The sequence below is a fragment of the Chrysemys picta genome, chromosome 12 (assembly GCF_011386835.1).
Source record: "Chrysemys picta bellii isolate R12L10 chromosome 12, ASM1138683v2, whole genome shotgun sequence".
In the NCBI taxonomy this organism is placed as follows: Eukaryota; Metazoa; Chordata; order Testudines; family Emydidae; genus Chrysemys; species Chrysemys picta.
In genome coordinates, this window is record NC_088802.1 from 242637 (window position 1) to 260787 (window position 18151).

At 57.6% G+C, this 18151-nt stretch overlaps 1 protein-coding gene across 4 annotated transcripts in view; it reads right to left on the reverse strand.

The window, feature by feature from the left end:
- COL11A2 (collagen type XI alpha 2 chain) overlaps positions 1-17791 on the reverse strand; it is a 50675-nt gene extending 32884 nt beyond the window's left edge. Inside the window, exons 1-22 of one of the 4 annotated variants that reach the window (XM_065563903.1) lie at positions 17345-17791; positions 16155-16271; positions 15432-15617; positions 13499-13558; positions 12428-12469; positions 12250-12312; positions 11709-11783; positions 10080-10166; positions 9001-9057; positions 8542-8595; positions 7582-7635; positions 7427-7480; positions 6700-6753; positions 5741-5794; positions 5466-5510; positions 2429-2482; positions 2292-2336; positions 1862-1915; positions 1596-1640; positions 1421-1474; positions 454-498; positions 94-147 (exon numbers count right to left, since the gene is read on the reverse strand). In XM_065563903.1, the coding sequence (XP_065419975.1) occupies positions 94-147; positions 454-498; positions 1421-1474; positions 1596-1640; positions 1862-1915; positions 2292-2336; positions 2429-2482; positions 5466-5510; positions 5741-5794; positions 6700-6753; positions 7427-7480; positions 7582-7635; positions 8542-8595; positions 9001-9057; positions 10080-10166; positions 11709-11783; positions 12250-12312; positions 12428-12469; positions 13499-13507 (999 nt within the window). In that variant the 5' untranslated portion in view covers positions 13508-13558; positions 15432-15617; positions 16155-16271; positions 17345-17791. Of the gene's footprint in view, positions 1-93; positions 148-453; positions 499-1420; positions 1475-1595; positions 1641-1861; positions 1916-2291; positions 2337-2428; positions 2483-5465; positions 5511-5740; positions 5795-6699; positions 6754-7426; positions 7481-7581; positions 7636-8541; positions 8596-9000; positions 9058-10079; positions 10167-11708; positions 11784-12249; positions 12313-12427; positions 12470-13498; positions 13559-15431; positions 15618-16118; positions 16272-17344 lie in introns of all 4 variants that reach the window. The other 3 variants (XM_065563902.1, XM_065563904.1, XM_065563906.1) reach the window with 3 other exon arrangements.
- Between the last annotated feature and the right edge of the window lie 360 nt (positions 17792-18151).

The window sequence follows — 18151 nt, forward strand, 5'->3', positions numbered from 1 at the left end:
CTTCTGGACCTTCACCCATCCTTACTAAGAATTGTGGGTAATATCCCAGTCCCAAAGAGTCACGCCAAGTCCTGGGACCAATCAGCCGCTTACCTTCACACCACGTGGGCCTGGGTAGCCAATCAGACCTTGGGGACCGGACGGACCCTGCAATAGAGAGAGATTAGACCAATCACAGGGGAGAGTCGCTGGTGTCCCTGCTCCCTACGAGGAGGGGTTAGAATCACGGATGGGAGACATCACCCCACTGACCCGGGGGCTCTGACCCCAGCACGTTGGGGGACAGGGTCTTAGTACCTCACCCCAGCACCTGGGGGGCTGTGACGTGGCCGCCAAGGTCTGAAAGCGCTAGGACTGGGGGGAGGGGGGCTTGACCCCAGTGCCTGAGAGGCGAGGGGATATTGGGGTCTGGGGGACGACGGGAAGCGGTAGGAGTGGACGTTATCCCCTTACCTGGTTACCTTTGGTTCCCGATGGACCTTCCTTCCCCGGATGCCCCTGAGAGGGAGGGAATGGGAAAGGGAGAAGACAGAGAGGGATGAACCATTAACACCAGCACCACAGCACTTAACCCCTGGGCGTTGCTCCGTCCCCCTGCCTGGGGAGCCACCCCAACATCCCCCCCCCCCGCTCCTGTGGCAAGGGCACTGCCCCCTGCCTGTGGGGCAGGAATAGCCCAGCTCTGGGTGGCAGGGCTGCCCTTTGACCTGAACTCCTTTAACCAAGCGTTGGGGACACCTGGCCCGGCTAGGGGTGAATGGTCAGTGGAGCTTGGTTGCGCCAGGGGGTGCAGGCCGGGGTTGGCGTGAGTGGGGGTAGCTGCCTTTGGGGACCAGGCCAGAGCTGAGGCCAGAGGCCAGGGCCAATCCCACCCACTGGTTAACGGGGTCAACCAACCAAGCCAGGCTGAAGGGAAACCAACGTCAACAGGAAGTGGTACTGGCTCACTTCCTGTTAAACATGGCCACCAGGACCTCACCCCATGAGTAGGGGGTGCGAGTGGGGGGCCAACAGGAAGTCATGCCAGCTCACTTCCTGTTAAACATGGCCACCAGTCATTGCCCCATAGCCGGGGGGCACTGCTCAAGAGCATCCCTGTGATGATGGAGCCCCTACAGGAAATGTGCTAGCTCACTTCCTGTTAAGCATGGCTGTCCCACCCTTGCACCCATGCCAAGCTCAGGCAAGGAGTCAAGAGGAAATGGCACTGGCCCACTTCCTGTTAAACATGGCCACCGGGCTCTCGCCCCAGGGGCAGGAGGGCGCCATGCCGTGCAGGAGGCCAACAGTATGGGCTCACTTCCTGTGAAATATGGCCATCATATTGCCACTCCGGGGCTGGGGGAGTCTGGGGGCCAGGGTGCTGGGAGGAGAGGGTGGAAGGAAGGAGAGGAGGAGCTGGGGTGAGCAGGTTACTCACGGGAGGCCCGTCGGACCCCGGCATGCCGGGGAGGCCAGGTTTGCCTCTGGGACCCTGCAGAGAGAGAGAAAAGCAGAGATCAGAGCAGGCAGAGCAAAGACCCCCGTTGTGTGACCCTGGCCTGTGTGGGGGCTGCACAACACTGGGGGGGGCAGGGTAGGTTCGGGGCACTCACCTTCTCTCCAGGGGGCCCCATAGCACCTTGTGGGCCAGGCAATCCCTGAAAGAGAGACACATGGTCAGATCCAGCCCCCACTCCCCACCCAGAGCCGGGGATAGAACCCAGGAGTCCTGGCTCCCAGCCCCCCTGCTCTAACCACTAGACCCCACTCCCCTCCCAGAGCAGGAACGGAATCCAAGAGTCCTGGTTCCCAGCCTCCCCGCCCCACTGGACCCCGTGTCCCCAGAGCTGGGCTGTTTCAGGGAAAGGGTTTTCCTTACCTGGGTGCCTGGAGTTCCCTGCTGACCTGGGGGGCCTGGCTCGCCTTGCGGCCCCTGTAACAGTCAGACACAACTGGAGTTAGAACCAGAGCCACCCACGTGTTATACAGAAGGGAGAGAGGGCACTGCTTCAGGGGACGTTCACAACACTGGGATCACTGGATGGGGGCACTGCTGTAGGGGAAGCTCGCAGCACCGGAAACCCCATTTAGGGCACTGCTGTAGGAGAAGCTCGCAGCACCAGAGTCCCCAGCTGGGGGGACTGCAGTAGGGGAAGCTCGCAACACCCGAGTCCCCGGCTGGGGGCATTGCTGTAGGGGAAGCTCACAGCACCGGAGTCCCCGGCTGGGGGCCCTTAAGGCATTTCCAACCCAGTCCATAGCAGGTCCGGGCAGCGCAGACAGACAGACAGACAGCCGTGCCGACTCACCAGGTTCCCTTTGGGCCCGATGGGACCATCTATGCCACGCACACCCTGCGGAGGAGACAGACAGATGGACAGGTGGAGGTTAGTGTAGTGGGGGTTACGGGGGCAGGGGGAATTGGGATGCCGTGCGTGGCACTTACCAGAGGCCCAGGGATCCCCGGTGGGCCTTTGGGTCCAAGCAAACCTCTGGGTCCCTGCAGGGAGGGGAGAGACCAGAGTTAGTGAGGCTGTGGGGACAAAGCTGGGCCTGGGTTCCCCCAACGGGGCTGTGGGGGGAGCCAGCAATTGCCCCTCACACTACCCTCCCCCCCGCCCAGCAAACAGCAGCACAGGTGTGCGCACGCACAGACACACACCTTACACCAGCCAGCGCTCCCGGCACCACACTGAGCAAGAAACACACAAGCCCTGGAGCTGAGGACCCCATGAGGACGCTGCTTCGTGGTGCAGACCCCGACCCTCTCCGATCCCAGACCCTGGGCCGCGTGCTGGGGTGAAACCCCAAAGCACCCCGGGACATGGTGCTAAGACTCATCAGTTTCAGTGCAACGAGACTCCGCTGGCGCCCGTATTAGGAGACGCTGGGCCCTTGTGGAGTCTGCCAGGGGCAGGCACAGGGGGACCCCACAGGCCAGATCCCCAGCTGGTGTCACTCTGTCCCCAAAGCCTGGCCCCGGACGGCTCATCCGTCCACCCCGTGGGTAGCACCGGGCTAACCCCCAAACAGCTTTCGGGGGCTCGTCCAAAAGGGAACTGCTCTCAGGGAAGAGTTCTGGGCAACGGGGAATCGGGCACCACATGGGAATGTTCGCTCCGCTCGGGCTGCCGATAAACCCAGGGTTTCAGAGAGTCCAGACGCTTGCATTTGTCCTGGGTTTTACTACCAAATGCACCAGGAGAAAGGATTTTGTGGGGTTCTCATCCTCCCCCCACCCCCGGCTGTAGCTTTTCCAAACAATGTCAAATCTGTAAATGTAACAGAGGGGGGAAGGGACAGGAGAAAAGAGAAAACAAACCCAGCCAAACCCCAACACCTGCCCTAACACCAACGCCTACTCCAATCCCAACGCCAACCCTAATACCAACTCCAACGTCCACCCCAACCCTAACAACAACCACAATCCTAATGCCAACTCCGACGCCAACTCTGAACCCCAACGCCAACCCTAACGCCAACGCCTACTCCAATCCCAACTCCAACCCTAATACCAACTCCAACACCCACCCCAACCCTAACTCCAACCACAATCCTAACACCAATGCCAAAGCCTACTCCGTCAACTCCGAACCCCAACGCCTGCCCTAACACCAACTCCTATTGCAATCCCAGCGTCAACCCTAATCCCAACTCCAGCTCCAATCCCAACTCTAACACCAACAACAATCCTACCACCAATCCCAGTGCCAACCCTATCACCAACACTAGCCCTAACACCAACTCCAACGTCAACGCCAACTCTAACACCAACTCCAGTCCCAACCAACCCTAATACCAACTGCAATCCCAACGCCAACTCCACCCCACCCCAATGTCAACTCCCACACTAAGCCTAATGCCAACCCTAACCCCAACCCTAGCACCAATTCCAAAGCCGATCTCATCCCTAACGCTAATGGCAGCCCCAATCCGAACACCTAGCCCAATCATAGTGCCAGCCCCAATCCCCTGCCTGGGACCCATTTTCCAAACCGATATGTCAGAGTGTTCCCTGAACTAGTCGGCGCTCCCCTGTCCAAAGCTGGCTGCATTCCCATCCCACGTCTCCCCAGCAGCAGGGCACTAGCACCCCCAGTTTTTGGCCTACCCCTAACGGCGTCTTCAGGGACCCAGGCTGGGATTTTCAAATGGAGTCTAGGGCCCCAGTGTGGATCCCTTCCATGCCGTGCCAACCCTTGGCTAAATCCTGCCAATTTCAAATTCGTCCCCTCCACACTGCCAGCTCCTGGGGCACCAAGGAGTCCAGTCCTGGCAATACCAGGGGTGCCAGGGGCACAGAAGAGGGGGCAGTTTGGACACAGCTGGGAGCAGATGGAGGTTTGGGGGTAACCCATTAACTGGCTTGTTTCTGCTGAAGTGAGGGGGGTGAAGCAGTTAACGTTGGGCTTTGATTTTGCCATCAGTAGGTTCAATGGTTAATGGTGATTTTATGGAGAGGGGTTAACACAGGGGTGAGCAAAATATGACCCTTGGGCCACGTTCGATCCATCAGACCTTTTAATCCAGTCCTCAGGCTCCCGTTGGGGAGCGGGGTCGCAGGCTTGCCCCACTCTGCATGTGTCGTGGCTCTGCGTGGCTCCCGGACGCAGTGGCAAGGCCCCCCTCCAGCTCCTACATGTAGGGGCAGCCAGGGGGTTCCTCATACTGCCCCTGCCCCAAACATCAGCTCTGCAGCTCCCATTGGCCGGGAACCGCAGCCAATGGGAGTTGTGGGGGCGGCACCTGCGGACGGGACAGCACGCAGAGCCGCATGGCCGGTGCCGCGCCTCCACGTAGGAGCTGGAGGGGAGACATGCCGCTGCTTCTGGGAGCTGCTTGAGGTAAGTGCCACCCGGAGCCTGCATCCCTGAGCCTCCCACTGCGCCCCAGCCCTGATCCCCCTCCTGCCCTCCGAACCCCTCGGTCCCAGCCTGGAGCCCCCTCCTGCACCCCAAACCCCTCATCCCCAGCCCCACCCCAGAGTCTGCACCCCCAACCAGAGCCCTCACCCCCTCCTGCACCCCAACCCCCTGCCCCAGCCCAGAGCCCGCACCCTGAACTCCTCATTTCTGGCTCCACCCCAGAGCCCACACCCCCAGCCGGAGCCCTCACCCCCTCCCACACCTCAAGCCCCAATTTTGTGAGCATTCGTGGCCCGCCATACAATTTCCATACCCAGATGTGGCCCTCGGGCCAGAAAGTTTGCCCACCCCTGGGTTAACAACACAGAGCTGAGCGCCAAGGGGTTGAGAATCAAGGCTCAGCTGGGGCAGTTGCCTGCCCTCAGAGCAATGGTTTCAGGCCATCTGCAGACTCAGGCAGGGCCAGAAAAGTGAGGATTGTGGGGCCCAATTCCATGGAGTGGAGGGGGAGTAAATCCCAGGGGGGGAGCAAGGTAAATGGGGCCCCGATTATCCCTCCGCACCACCCTGGGGAGCTGCCCCCTCTCACACTGGCAGACTGGCAGGGAGGGGACGTACCGGTTCTCCAGGGAGCCCTCTGGGGCCGACCTCTCCATCGTCTCCCTGGGGGAAGAGAAAAAGGGGGTGAGGCAGAGAACGGGGAGGGGGAGCGAGCTCAGCTCCCCCCGGCCATCCCTGCTCCCCAATTCCAGCTCCCTCTGCTCTCCCCACCTCCAGCCCCCTCCATCTCCCCATTCCCCTCAGCTCTCCCACATCTCCCTCCCCAGGGAGCCACCCCAGCTCCCCTCAGTCTCCCTCCCACCCCCCAGACCCTCCAGTGAGCAGTTACTCACCCGCTGCCCGTCCTCACCAGGGGGGCCTGGGATGCCCTGGGAACCCGTCTCACCCTGCAGGGACAAAGCCTTGGATCAGCTGGGTGGGGAGCCATGGGGCTGTGTACGTGGGATGCGCAGGGCCTTTGGGGTGACTGTGTGTGTGATGGGGGCACAGCTGCATGTGCCGTGGGGGTGAGTGTGACTGAGTATGTAATTGCAGGGCGGGGGGTGCATCGCAAATGTGCCGGATGTGTATGTGTTCTGCTGTGAACTGTGTGCAGCTGTGTTGTTGTGTGCATGTGCACAATTGCAGGTGTGCTGTGTGTACTATGTTTGTGTGACTGCACGTGTGTGGGGCTGTGTGTGAATGCAGTGGCTTTGTGTGTATTGTTGCGTATCTGAGTGTGTGCACAGATAGTTAGGAGAACGTTAGCGTGTGCGTGGTTGTGTCTATGTGACTTTGTGATTGCACACACCTGGCTGCACAAGTGGGAGAATGTGTATGTACTGCGCGGTGCGCTGTGTTTGTGATGACACGGCTGTGGGGATGTGCGTGGTTGTGCATGTGTAGTGTTCCGCGTGGCTGTGGCTGTGTGCGTTGCGCAGGGTGCGTAAGACTGTGAGTAGATTCTGAGGCCAGAAGGGCTCGGCTGCCCCTGTGTCGCTCCGGACGTCGGTCTGTCCCGAAACAAGCCCTGCTGGAACTAGACTGTGTATATCTGTGTGTGTAGATACGCTTGTGTGTGCTGGTAGGTGGCGTGTGACTGCGAAGGGGGGGCAGCGGCTCTGGCTGTGTGATGTACAGTTGTGTGTGTATCAATGCTCAGAGGGGGGTGCACAATTGTGTAGCGCACACATGGGCTGGCCAGAACTGACCGCGGGGTGGCCCCATCTCTCAGGGAGATCCCAACAGTGCACCAGGACTGTCCCCCACCACCACCACCACCACCACGAGGCGCCCGGCCAACGTGACTCACCCTGTACCCCTTGTCCCCCGGCAGCCCCGGCAACCCGTCAAAGCCTCGGTCGCCCTGCGGAGAGAAGCACAGAACAGCTCCCTGAGCCAGCACGCCCCAGCTGGGGAGACGCCCCTGCAGGACCCCCTCCCAGCCAGGGCACCCCATCCCCGGGAGGTGGGCTGCAAATCCCCACTGGGAACGAGGGTGGGCCCCCGGGGATCCCTGTTCTGAAGCAGTGATGTTCCCACACGGAACGGGAGGGTCGCTGGTTGAGTTAGTGGGTCTCCAACGTGCTAGAGTGGATCTCTGGTGCACGAGGATCACCACGCTGCGTGGGTGGGTTACTAGGACAGTGCCTCACCAGGAGATTCATGTACGCACTGAGTGGATCACTCACACAGCAAATGACTAGATCGCTAATGGATCGTCATGCTGAATGAGTGAGTTACTAGAAGAGTGGATTACCCCTGGATTCATGCACACTCAGTGGATAACCAGCTCAGGTGATCTAGTGATCTTCAATGCCTTCACCACATGGACTATTGGTGGATTCGCAGGAGCAGTGACCTAGTGGATTACCAGCAACGCAATTTACTGGATCAACACTGCTACAGTCCAGTGGGTCACCAGAGCAGTGACCTACTGGATCATCTGTGGATCTACAGTGCTGGGACCTAGTGGATCACCAGCCCAAGGAGGCCAGCTCACACCCAGTGCCTTGTCCACAGAAGCCATTACCCGTTACCTTAACGCCATGCTCCCCAGGCATCCCCCGAGCACCATCGGCTCCAGCACGACCCTGCCAGAGAGACACAGAGACGGGGTGAGAGGAGGCTCTCCGGGCACAGAGGCTCTCCTGCCCCCACCCTGGGGTATCCCCGTCAGGATCCACACACTTACCCTCCTTCCAGGCTTCCCCGGGGGGCCAGACAGGCCCTGCGGCCCGCGGGGTCCCTACAGAGAGAGAGGGAGGGAAAGGGTAAGCAGACCTTCCCCCACAAGCAGCATGGGGGGGGGAGAAAATAAATAAATAAATGGAGATATCCCATCTCCTAGAACTGGAAGGGACCTTGAAAGGTCATCAAGTCCAGCCCCCTGCCTTCACTAGCAGGACCAAGTACTGATTTTGCCCCAGATCCCTAAGTGGCCCCCTCAAGGATTGAACTCACAACCCTGGGTTTAGCAGGCCAATGCTCAAACCACTGAGCTATCCCTCCCCCCCAAGAGGGAGAAATGCGGGTGGGAGCTCTCCAGGGTCCGAGGGGCTAATGGGGATTCTGGGGTTCAGATCAGGGTTAGGCTCCAGGGTGGGATGGGGCTCATGGGGTCAGACGGGGGGGTTCTTTCCTAGTGTCTGAGGGGTTAATGAGGGGTGGGGTGGCAGAGAGCGGTAACAAAGGGTAAACAGAGGGGCGGGCGGCAGTGACCCCGGCTCTGGGTCAGGGTTATAAGTCACAGGAGCCTGTGATCCAAACAGCCCAGAAAAAATCCAGCGTCGAACCAGAGGTCAGAGGTCACTTGCCAGCGTCAAGGGTTAGACATCACGGTCAGGGGCCACTAATCGTGAGTTAGGGTCACAGACCAGAGGTGGGGGTCACGGGTCATTCACCCTGGTCAGGGGCCAATGATTGGGAGCCAGGTTCAGAGACCAGGCTCATGGGCTGGAGAGAGGTCAGGGTGAAGGGGTCAGAAGTCAGCAACTGGGGTCAGGTTCCTGAGGTTACAGTGAAGGGATCAGAGGTCAGTGACGGGGTCATGTCCATGGGTTGGAGCAAGAGTTCAGGGCAGGAGCAAGGGGTCAGAGTCGGGGTCGTGCTGGGCTCCAACCCCCCGATCTCCTGCCAAGGCCAAGCCTGTTACCTGGGGTCCGAAGTCTCCGGCTTCCCCCTTCAGCCCGGAGCCCCCTGGCTGCCCCTGGAATGAGACAGCAGAGCAGAGGGGGTTACATGGGGGCAGCACATGGGCTCAGGGCCACAACCCTCCCCACAATCTCCCCAGGGTGCTGGGACCCACAGAACCCGGGGACGTGAAATTCCAGTGACACCAGCCCCCCGCCCCACACCCTGCCCCACACCCCAGGGCACTGGGACCCACAGAACCTGGGGACATGACATTCCAGTGACACCAGCCCCACAGCCCCACACGCCCAGAGCATGGGAAACACAAGGACATGAAGCCCTAGTGACTCCAGCACTCCATGTCCCACCCCAGGGACAAGCCGACATGTCCCCCTAAGCCCTGACACCCACTCCCACATCCCCAAAGCACCAGCCATCAAGCGATGCCTCCTCCCAACCCCGGCCCAGAGCAGGTACCTACCAGGGGCCCAGGCCGGCCGGTGTATCCCATGGGTCCTGGGGGGCCACGCAGGGCCATCTGGGGGGGAGAGAGGAGAAGGAGAATTAGACTGCAGCAAGCCAGGATCCCAGCCAAACACAGAACAAAGCAGGGAATAAGGACTGGGACCAGAACAGGGCTGAACAGGAAACATGGGGATCCAGAAAATTACTGGGGTTTGGGGGGTAAGAACGGGGTCCCAGTTGGGGATCTAAGAGGGGAATAAAACATGAATTTATCAGCATCGATAGACTGGAGGGAAAACAGCGACACTCAGTGTTCTAGAAATGAAGCTACAGACTTCCTGGGGTTTTAGGAAAAAGCACATTGTGATGTCAGCAGGATTCTAGAAGGAGATAAGCATGGTCCTAGAATTAGGGTTCTAGAGGGGTGACAAGTTGGGGCCTCATTGGAGTTCTAGAACAGGGGAAACTGTGATTTGCTCCGCACTCAGGAGGGTTAATAAGGTTTGAGGTTTGAAGGGAAGATAAATCAAATCACAGTCTTAAGGCAATGATCCATGATAGTCTTGGGGTTCTAGAAATGCAGTAAAATGTTTTGTGACACTTGTAAGGGTTCTAGGTGGGCATAGATTGTAACCCCCGTGGTTCCAGGAGAGCAGTCAATTGTAATCTCGTCCTGGTTCTAAAGGGCAGTACACTGAGATGTTGTTGAAGAGCTACTTAACCATAAGGTTATAAATGAACCTAGAAGGATAAGAAACGGATCTGCTGAGATTCTAGAAAGGTGACAAACCATTATCCTGCCGTTCTAGAGTGGCAGTAAATTGTGACCTTGGGGAAGCTCTGGAAGGGCACTGACCACTATTTGGTATGGAATCTTAAAGAACAATAAAAGAGTGACCCTTAACATGGTTCTAGAAAGGTAATAAATTGTGATCCCACTGAGGCTCTAGAAAGGTGACAACCCATTGGTATCTGGGTTCTCGATTACCAAATTTATCAGGGCTCCGGGGAAGAAAATAAGGCAGGATCTTTTCCAGGCTCCTTGAACCCCCTACCCTGCCCAACTCTCCCTGCCCTGTCTCCATCTGGACTTACCCGGGCTTGCTGTAAGATGGCCTGCGCTTGTGCCTCTTGTGCTGACACCGCAGGCCCCTTGTCTCCACCGCTGTTCCCAAACCGGAACTGGAGGACGAACGACAAACCTTCAGCTGTGAAAATCACACTGCCGCCATCCCAGAACTCACGCCGCCATCCCAGAACTGGGCTCCTGGGAGACATGCCCGGAGCCCTTCCTAGAGCTCTAGATCCCAAGGCAGGCTCTGTCCTTCACACTTCACGACGGGGCGGGAGGGGGGGGCAGATCACATTGCCAGAGCTCCCCTGGCCTGTTCTAGACTCCCAGAGATTTACTGCAACCTATCCAATTCCGGGCTGCATTCTTGGTATTCCCCTTTCTCGTCTAGACTCACACATATCCACTGCATGCTCTATGGTTCTAGGTAATACTACTAGAGTGCCCATTTCTGTTCCATACTCACATAAGCTCACTGTATATCCTTGCTAGTTTCAGGTAATGCTATCAGGGTTCACCCTTATGTTCTAGACTCCCATAGACTCCCTGCATCATCTTTGGTTCTAGATAATGCTATTAGCACTAGCCTTTCGGTTCTCAACTCACTGTACTCTCCAGTTCTAGATCACACTACGAGAGCTCTCCCTTCTATCCTAAATTCCTATATCCCTATTATATTATCTACATTTCTAGAGAACAGCACCAGAGTCTCCTGTCCTGTTCTAGATTCCACGCAGGCCCATCCACTGTGCAATCTCCAGTTCTAGATCACAGGTTTTTCTTCTGATCTAGACCTAGACATCTTCTCTGGTTTTAGGTAATATTTGTAGAATCCATCTCATCTGTTACAGATTTATACTCTGACATACCTCTGTTTTAGGAGTTACTCTCTGGGTTCTACATTCAAATAGCCCCACTACATACTAACCAGGACTAGCTAAGTGAGTCAGCCTCCTCTCTCCCATATCTTAGATCCTCACAGATCCACTCTACAATCTTCAGTTCTAGATCACAGTACTAGAGTTCCCCTTTTTGTTTTAGACTCCAGCTGACCCACTGTATCCTCCCCAGTTCTAGGTAACACCATCTCTGTTCTCTCGTCCCTTTTAGATCCCTACAGGTCCATCTATCCTCTCTGGTTCTAGGCCATACTATCAGAGTTCCTCTTGTTTTACTCTAGACCCTGCAGGCCCACTGTATAGTCTACGGAATTAGGTATCTGAGTTCTTGAGCCCCACAGACCCATTGTATCACCTACTAGTTCTGGATACTGCTAGCTGAATCCCCAGGCCTGCCCTAGACTTCCACAGACACATCATATTATCCCTAGTTCTAGGTAACACAATGAGAGTCTTCCCTGATTTATTCAAGACCCACAAACCCACATTATCCTTTCTGGTTCTAGATCACACAATTAATTCCCCTGGTTTTATTCCAGACCTGAGAGCCCCCACCTTCCATACACTTCCTTGATCCAGCTCCCACAAGTATTTCTTCTAGTTTTATTCTAGATCCCACAGAGCCACCCCAGTTCTAGGTTACCCTATCAGCACCTTCCCCTGCTGTTCTAGACCCTAATCAGCCTATGTTAGCCCATTCCATTCCAGACTGCAGCAGCCCCATCATTATCCATCAAACACCTCCTTACTCACAGGGAGCATGAGAGACGTGCCAGGAGGTCCAGGCGTCCCATCCGAGCCAGGGAGACCTGAACGGCCAGGAGGACCCTGTTGGAGAGAGAGGCAGAGCGGGAGGTTATTGCATGGGGGGGGTCCGATCGTCCCCTCAGACAGTGCTGCTGCTGCCCCTGCCCTTCTCAGCACCCACAGCTCCCCCAGCGATGCGCCGATCTCCCCCCACACAGTGCCAGTCTCATATTCTCCCAGCACCCTGACACACACTGACCCTTGCCAGGATCTCTGGTCTATCCCCAAACACCCCAGGCCATCGGCGCTGCATATGCACACACGTGCACAATCACACACGCTAACGCATGCACACTCCCAGGCACTCACACGCACAGCGCCTTCCCCAGCCAAGGGGGCACAATGACATCCCACCCCAGCGCACACTCGCGTCTCCCCGTGCAAACACCCACTCACTCCTCCCTTGGAAGGGGGACCGCGGTCTCCCCCAGAGCTGATGCTGGACCCACAACTCCTGCCATGGGGCCAGGTTCCAGCTCGCACTCACCCTCTCGCCAGGATCTCCTGTGGGTCCCGGGGGGCCCTGTGTGCCCGGTGGCCCTGATATGCCCTGAGGAAACACATGAGAGACGCACAGTGAGGTTAATGCACCAGCAGGGGGATCTGCCCCCGGCCCCAGAGCATCCCCCAGAACTCCCTGGACAGACAGACAGACAGGCTCTTACCGCAGGTCCCTCAGGGCCGGGGGGGCCCTCCACCAGCATTCCCTGCAGAACAAGAGGCAGAGAACAGGGTTACGCCAGCGACAGGCCCGGGTGGGGCGAGGGCACAGCGGGCGGGGGGGGGGGAAATAGAGCCCCCAGCTGAGGAGGCCTTGGGCAGAGACAGCCCCGGCCATGAGGTGCCCTAGAGAGACTGGGGACTGCCCAGGTGAGTTTGAAAAGGGGGAGGATCTCCTGGCTCATCCACACCCCTCGCCCACTCCCCCCATCAGGAGAGAGGGCCATGGACTGTGCACACATGACTGTGCACCCTCCCACGCACACAGACATATACTAACCCAAACATGCAAATACGGTGGCATGCATGCACCAGGGTGTGCAAATACACACACACACACGCCATGGTGTGTAACAGATGCACATGCATGGGAACTAACACCTACATGCAAACTAGATGTGCAAACACAGGCACTCGCAAATACACATTTGCACACGCATACACAATTGTGCACAGGAACAGGTGCAAGCACTGACAGACAGATGCAAATGTGAATCTGCATGCAGGGGCCTGTGCAAACTCATGCACACACTCAGAGGCACATGCAACATATGTGCACACACATGATTTTTCACACTTAAGGTGTGACAATACATATATGCTTGTTCACACAGGTGCGTGCAGACACGCACACATGTCCCATCCTGCCATGCGCACCCTGCCCCCCCCGCATACATACACTCGTCTGTGCCTATCATCAAACTACAGATCACTACGTCCATCGCACACACACAACCCCGGGGGGGCTCCAGGCCCAGGTGACCTGTGACGGGGCATGCAGGGCGCACTGATCCCTGAATAGGGCAGGGGCTGAGATAGGACAGGAGGCGCTGGGGGGGCTCTGTCCCATGCACAGCAGGATATCCTGCTCCTGCCACAGGGTGCATTGGGGGGCTGCATGGGGTGGGGCACCCCAGGGCCTGGACTATGCAGAGATGGGCAACATACAGGCACGAACAATGGAGGGGCTGGTGGGAGCAATTGGTCTCCCCCAACCCATCGACGCAGGGACCTACCGGTTCCATGACAGCCGGCTCTCCCTTCTCTCCTTTGTAGCCTCTGACTCCGTGCACAGCCTGAGGGTAACACACATATAACCGCAAAGAGGGGCCCGGTCAATATAATGCACCCGAGGCCCCACTCTGGCACCCTCCCAGCCCTGCAAATCCCAGCTCCCACACCAGGAGGCAGGGCTCATCCAGCACCACTCAGCCGCACCACCCCGGGCTCTGTTAACGGAGGCTCCCTATCCCCCATGGTCTGAGGAAAGGTGGAGTAAAGTCTGAGTCAAAACTGGTGCAAGGGCTCAGTGAAAATGGAGCAGGGTCCAAGCGAGGTGCAAATAAAAGTGGAGCTCATCTCACTAAATTCGGAGTAAAATAGGACTAAAGTTTGAGTAAAACTGGAGAAAGCTCTGAAAACGGAGCAGGATCTGTGTAAATGTGGAGTAAAGTCTGAGTAAAAATGGAGTACACATGGAGCAAAAATCTGCATTTAAATGGAGCAGGGTCTGAATAAAAGTGGAGTAAAGGTGAAGAAAATGCAAATCAGGGTCTATGTAAATGTGGAGTAAAGTCTGAGTGAAACTGGAGTAAGGTCTGCATTTCCGTGGAGCAGAGTCTGTGTAAATGTGGAGTAAAGTCTGAGTAAAGCTAGAGTAAACCTGGGGCAGGTTCTGTGTAAGGCCCCAGGATTTTGTCCCAACCCTTCAGTTACCCTCCTGGGACCTAGGCAGACACGGCTGCTGTTTCTCATTGGAGCCCATCCTCACCCCTAACAGCCCCCTTGGAGCCTCTGGGTCTGTTGAGTTAGGATGCTTTGATAGCTCTGAGCTAATCAATGCATCGCGATCCACAGCGGCTCTGAACGGAAATGGAGGACAGGTTACATCACCAGGTGAAACACACCCCAGGGGAGGGGGTCATGGGGAGGAGAGATTTAAAGGCCCACATCTGGAGATGCCCCTGGCCCTAAATCCCCAGCCCCACTGAGATGGCAGCGTGGGGGGAAGGGAATTACCGCACCCCTTTGGGGGGTTATCCCCCCAAATCGGTAATTGACACCAGCGCTGACAATACTCGGGGAGGTGGGTGAATAACAGAGATGGCTGTACATGGGGATGACATCACAGGGCGTAAGATGACATCACAGAGTGGGGATGCCCTGGCGGGTTAGGGGCATTGCCAAGGCAGAGGATGTCAAGGTTACAACATCCGGTGCGATGCCATCGGGGCATGACATGCCCATCTCTGAACATACGAGGTGTGGGAGAGGGTGCTGATGTCACTCCGAGCAAGAAGTGACCTCACAAGAGAGGAAGCGCATCACAGGAAATGGAACGGCGGAGGGAAAGTGACACAATGATCAGTGAGGTGCAGGGAAGGACTGCTAAAGACAGGAAGCGACCACCACACTGGACAGGAAGTGAAGGCAGTGAACAGGAAGTGATGCCACACTGGACAGCCATGACCCCTAGGAGGCCAAGCAGGAAATTACCATGACACAACAGTAAATGCTGACAGGGATGCCACAAACAAGGAAGTGACACCACACAGGAAGTGCCAACATGGCAAACAGCAATGACACCATGAAAAGCAGGAAGTGACACATCAACAAACAGGAATTAACACATCAGAAAGCAATACCACGGCAAACAGGAAGTGATGCCAGGACACACCAACAAATGGCCACAAACAGGAAGTGACACCACAACGATAACAACACAGAGCCATGAATGGGAAGTGACATCTCAACAAACAGGAAGTGACACCATGAGACACCAACACAGGACCACAAACAGGAAGTGACACCACAATAGGAAATGCCGCCAACAAAAGACCACAAACAGGAAGTGACACCACAACAAACAGGAAGCGACCGCCGAAAGACCATCCAAGAGAGGCCAGCAGGAGGAAGGGCCCGAGGACACATCCCCCGTGCCCCACTTACGCCTCCGTTCTGGGGGGTCTCTGCGGAGAGCACGGGCCCCAGCTCTGATGGCTCGGCTCCCTCGGGAAAGTCCTTATAGACATACTCGTACTCCTGCCCCGTCACAGCTGTGTCCTCCCCCGTCACGTACTCCTCCACAAGCACCTCGTCCTCACCCGGAGCGGCAGGGGGCGGGCTGGGAGCCTCCTGCCCCACGGGATGGGGGAGAAGGGGAGAATGAGAAGAAACCCAGCAACGCATTAATGCCCAGCACGGCGCCTACTGGGAGACAGGCTCAAGGAGATGTGACGAAACTGGATCCCCCAGACCTCCTTGACTCCCAGCCCCCTCTCTCCCAGCTCTAACCCGTTAGATCCCATTCTCCGCCCAGAGCTGGAGATAGAACCCAGGAGTCCTGACCCCCAGTCCCAAATCCTCAGTCCTTTCCCCACAGACCCCTATCTCTGCCCCCTGGAGCCTCTCCCCCAGGGTCTCCATCTCTCCCATCGTGGGATCAGCACAGAGGCAGCTCTCGGGGGACCAGCCCTGAATTGCATGGGGAGGCTTTAAGGCCCCACCCCACTGAGACAGACAGTGGGGCTGTGGGAACTAGGGGGGAGCTAGACCTCACCCTGGAGCCAGCTCAGCCCTCTGCGCCTTCCCATCCAGCCCCTTAGCCACCCCTCAGTCCAACCCCAGGGCGGTTACCTCAGCCCAGGGCTCCCAGGGGGAGTGGGGAGTCACCTCCAGCCCCGTTGTCTCCTCCCAGTAGTCACCATCAGGGTCCTGGTCAGGGGGTAGGGTATAATCCAGGTACTCGCCAGCCCCCCAGGGCTCCTCTGTAGGGGACAGCCCCACATCCTGGGCCAGGGGCGGGGGGCGGGTTCAGCAGTCACCAGGGCCAGGGGGGAACAGGGTTGGAACAGCAGTCATGGGGGCAGGGGAAGAAAGATGGATGGATGGATATGCATGTGGATGGATGGATGGATGGATGGATGGATGGATGGATGGATGGATGGATGGATATGCATGTGGATGGATGGATGGATGGATGGATGGATGGATGGATGGATGGATGGATGGATGGATATGCATGTGGATGGATGGATAAACATGCATAGGGATGGATAGACAGATGGACAAACAGGCAGATTATGCCCAGGGATGGATGGATGCAGTGGACGAACGGAAGTGCATGGAGATGGATGGAGATACAGGCATGAGGACGGTTTGACAGATATGCAAAGGGATAGATGGATTAGAGGAGAGAGAGAAAGAGGACAGAAGTATTAGTAGGTTATTCTTGTTCTCCCCCCTGCCCTGGGGAAGGGGCAGGGACAGCGGAACTGGATTCATCCCGGATCGTTTTCCCGGACACATAGAGACAAACCGATCGCTGATGTAATCGCGCCCCCCTGCAGCGCCCCCTGCCAGGGAGCGACTACCCCTTGTCACTCAAGCGGGACTTGGGGTGTCCATTCACGGGAAAGAAGGTGCAAGATAAATAAACACACAGAGAAAATGTAAAGGAAGTGGGACATGGGACCTTTCCCGTCTAGGGGGCACTCCCTCCCATCCAGCCCCAGGGCAGGGACTGGCTGGCTCAGGGGGGCAGGGAATGGGACACAGGACCTTTCCCCTCTAGGGGGCGCCGGCTCCAATCTGGCCCCAGGGCAGGGACTGGCTGGCTCGGGGGGCAGGGAATGGGATTTGGGGCCTTCCCCACATTCCCCATCTGCTGGTTTATTTATGTTGCCAAGGCGTTTCCCGAATGGCCCCATCACAGACAGACAAACAGACACGAGCGAGACGCACAGATTGGGGAGGGAGGGGATGGGGTGGGGGGGAGCATGCTCCTCCCCATAGATCTCAGATCGTGCTGCCCCCTCAGGGGGGTGCCCAGCACCGATCTGGATGCCTCGCTCTTGCTCTACCTGCTGGTAGCCGTTGCCGTGTTTCCTGGGTGCGCCGGCGCCAGCGTAGGCCTTGCCCCCCGTCTGGGCCTTGCCCAGGGCATTTTTCACGGCCAGGTGTTTCCCCCAGCTGCCATCTTGGCGTTGCCAGGGGACTTTGCGTTGCCAGGGGACTTTGTGTTGCCGGGGGATTTGCCGTTGCTGGGGGATTTGCCGTTGCCGGGGGACTTGGCGTTGCCGGGGGATTTCCCGCCGCCGGGGGCTTTGCCGTAGGCTGGGGCCGTGCTCATCAGCTGCTGCCGTTTCTGCTGCTTGGGCGCCGGCTTGACGGGCGCCTTGCGGCCCGGCCCAGCGGGTTTCTGGTGCCGCGACGGCGAGGAGGAAGAGGATGGATGTGATGAGGGTGAGAATGAAGATGGCAGCGACACACACACAGACCGGGAGCCGGGCACAGAAAGAAAACACAACACAGACGGCATGAGTTCACGGGGAGCAGGGGTGCAGGGGCTGCTGCGAGGACTCCCTGGTGTACGGAGCACCCCACATCCCTCGGGGTCACCCCAAACCCCCTCTGTCCCTGGGAGCTTGTTACATTCAGAGCACCCCGAATCTCCAGGGGTCACCCCGGACCCTCTCCATCCTGGAGACCTGCATACATACAGAGCACCCCAAATCTCCAGGGGTCACCTCAGACCCCCTCTTCCCCTGGGGACCTGCATACATACAGAGCACCCCAAATATCCAGGGGTCACCCCAGACCCCCTGTGCCCATGGGGACCTGGATACATACAGAGCACCCCAAATCTCTAGGGGTTTCCCCAGATCCCA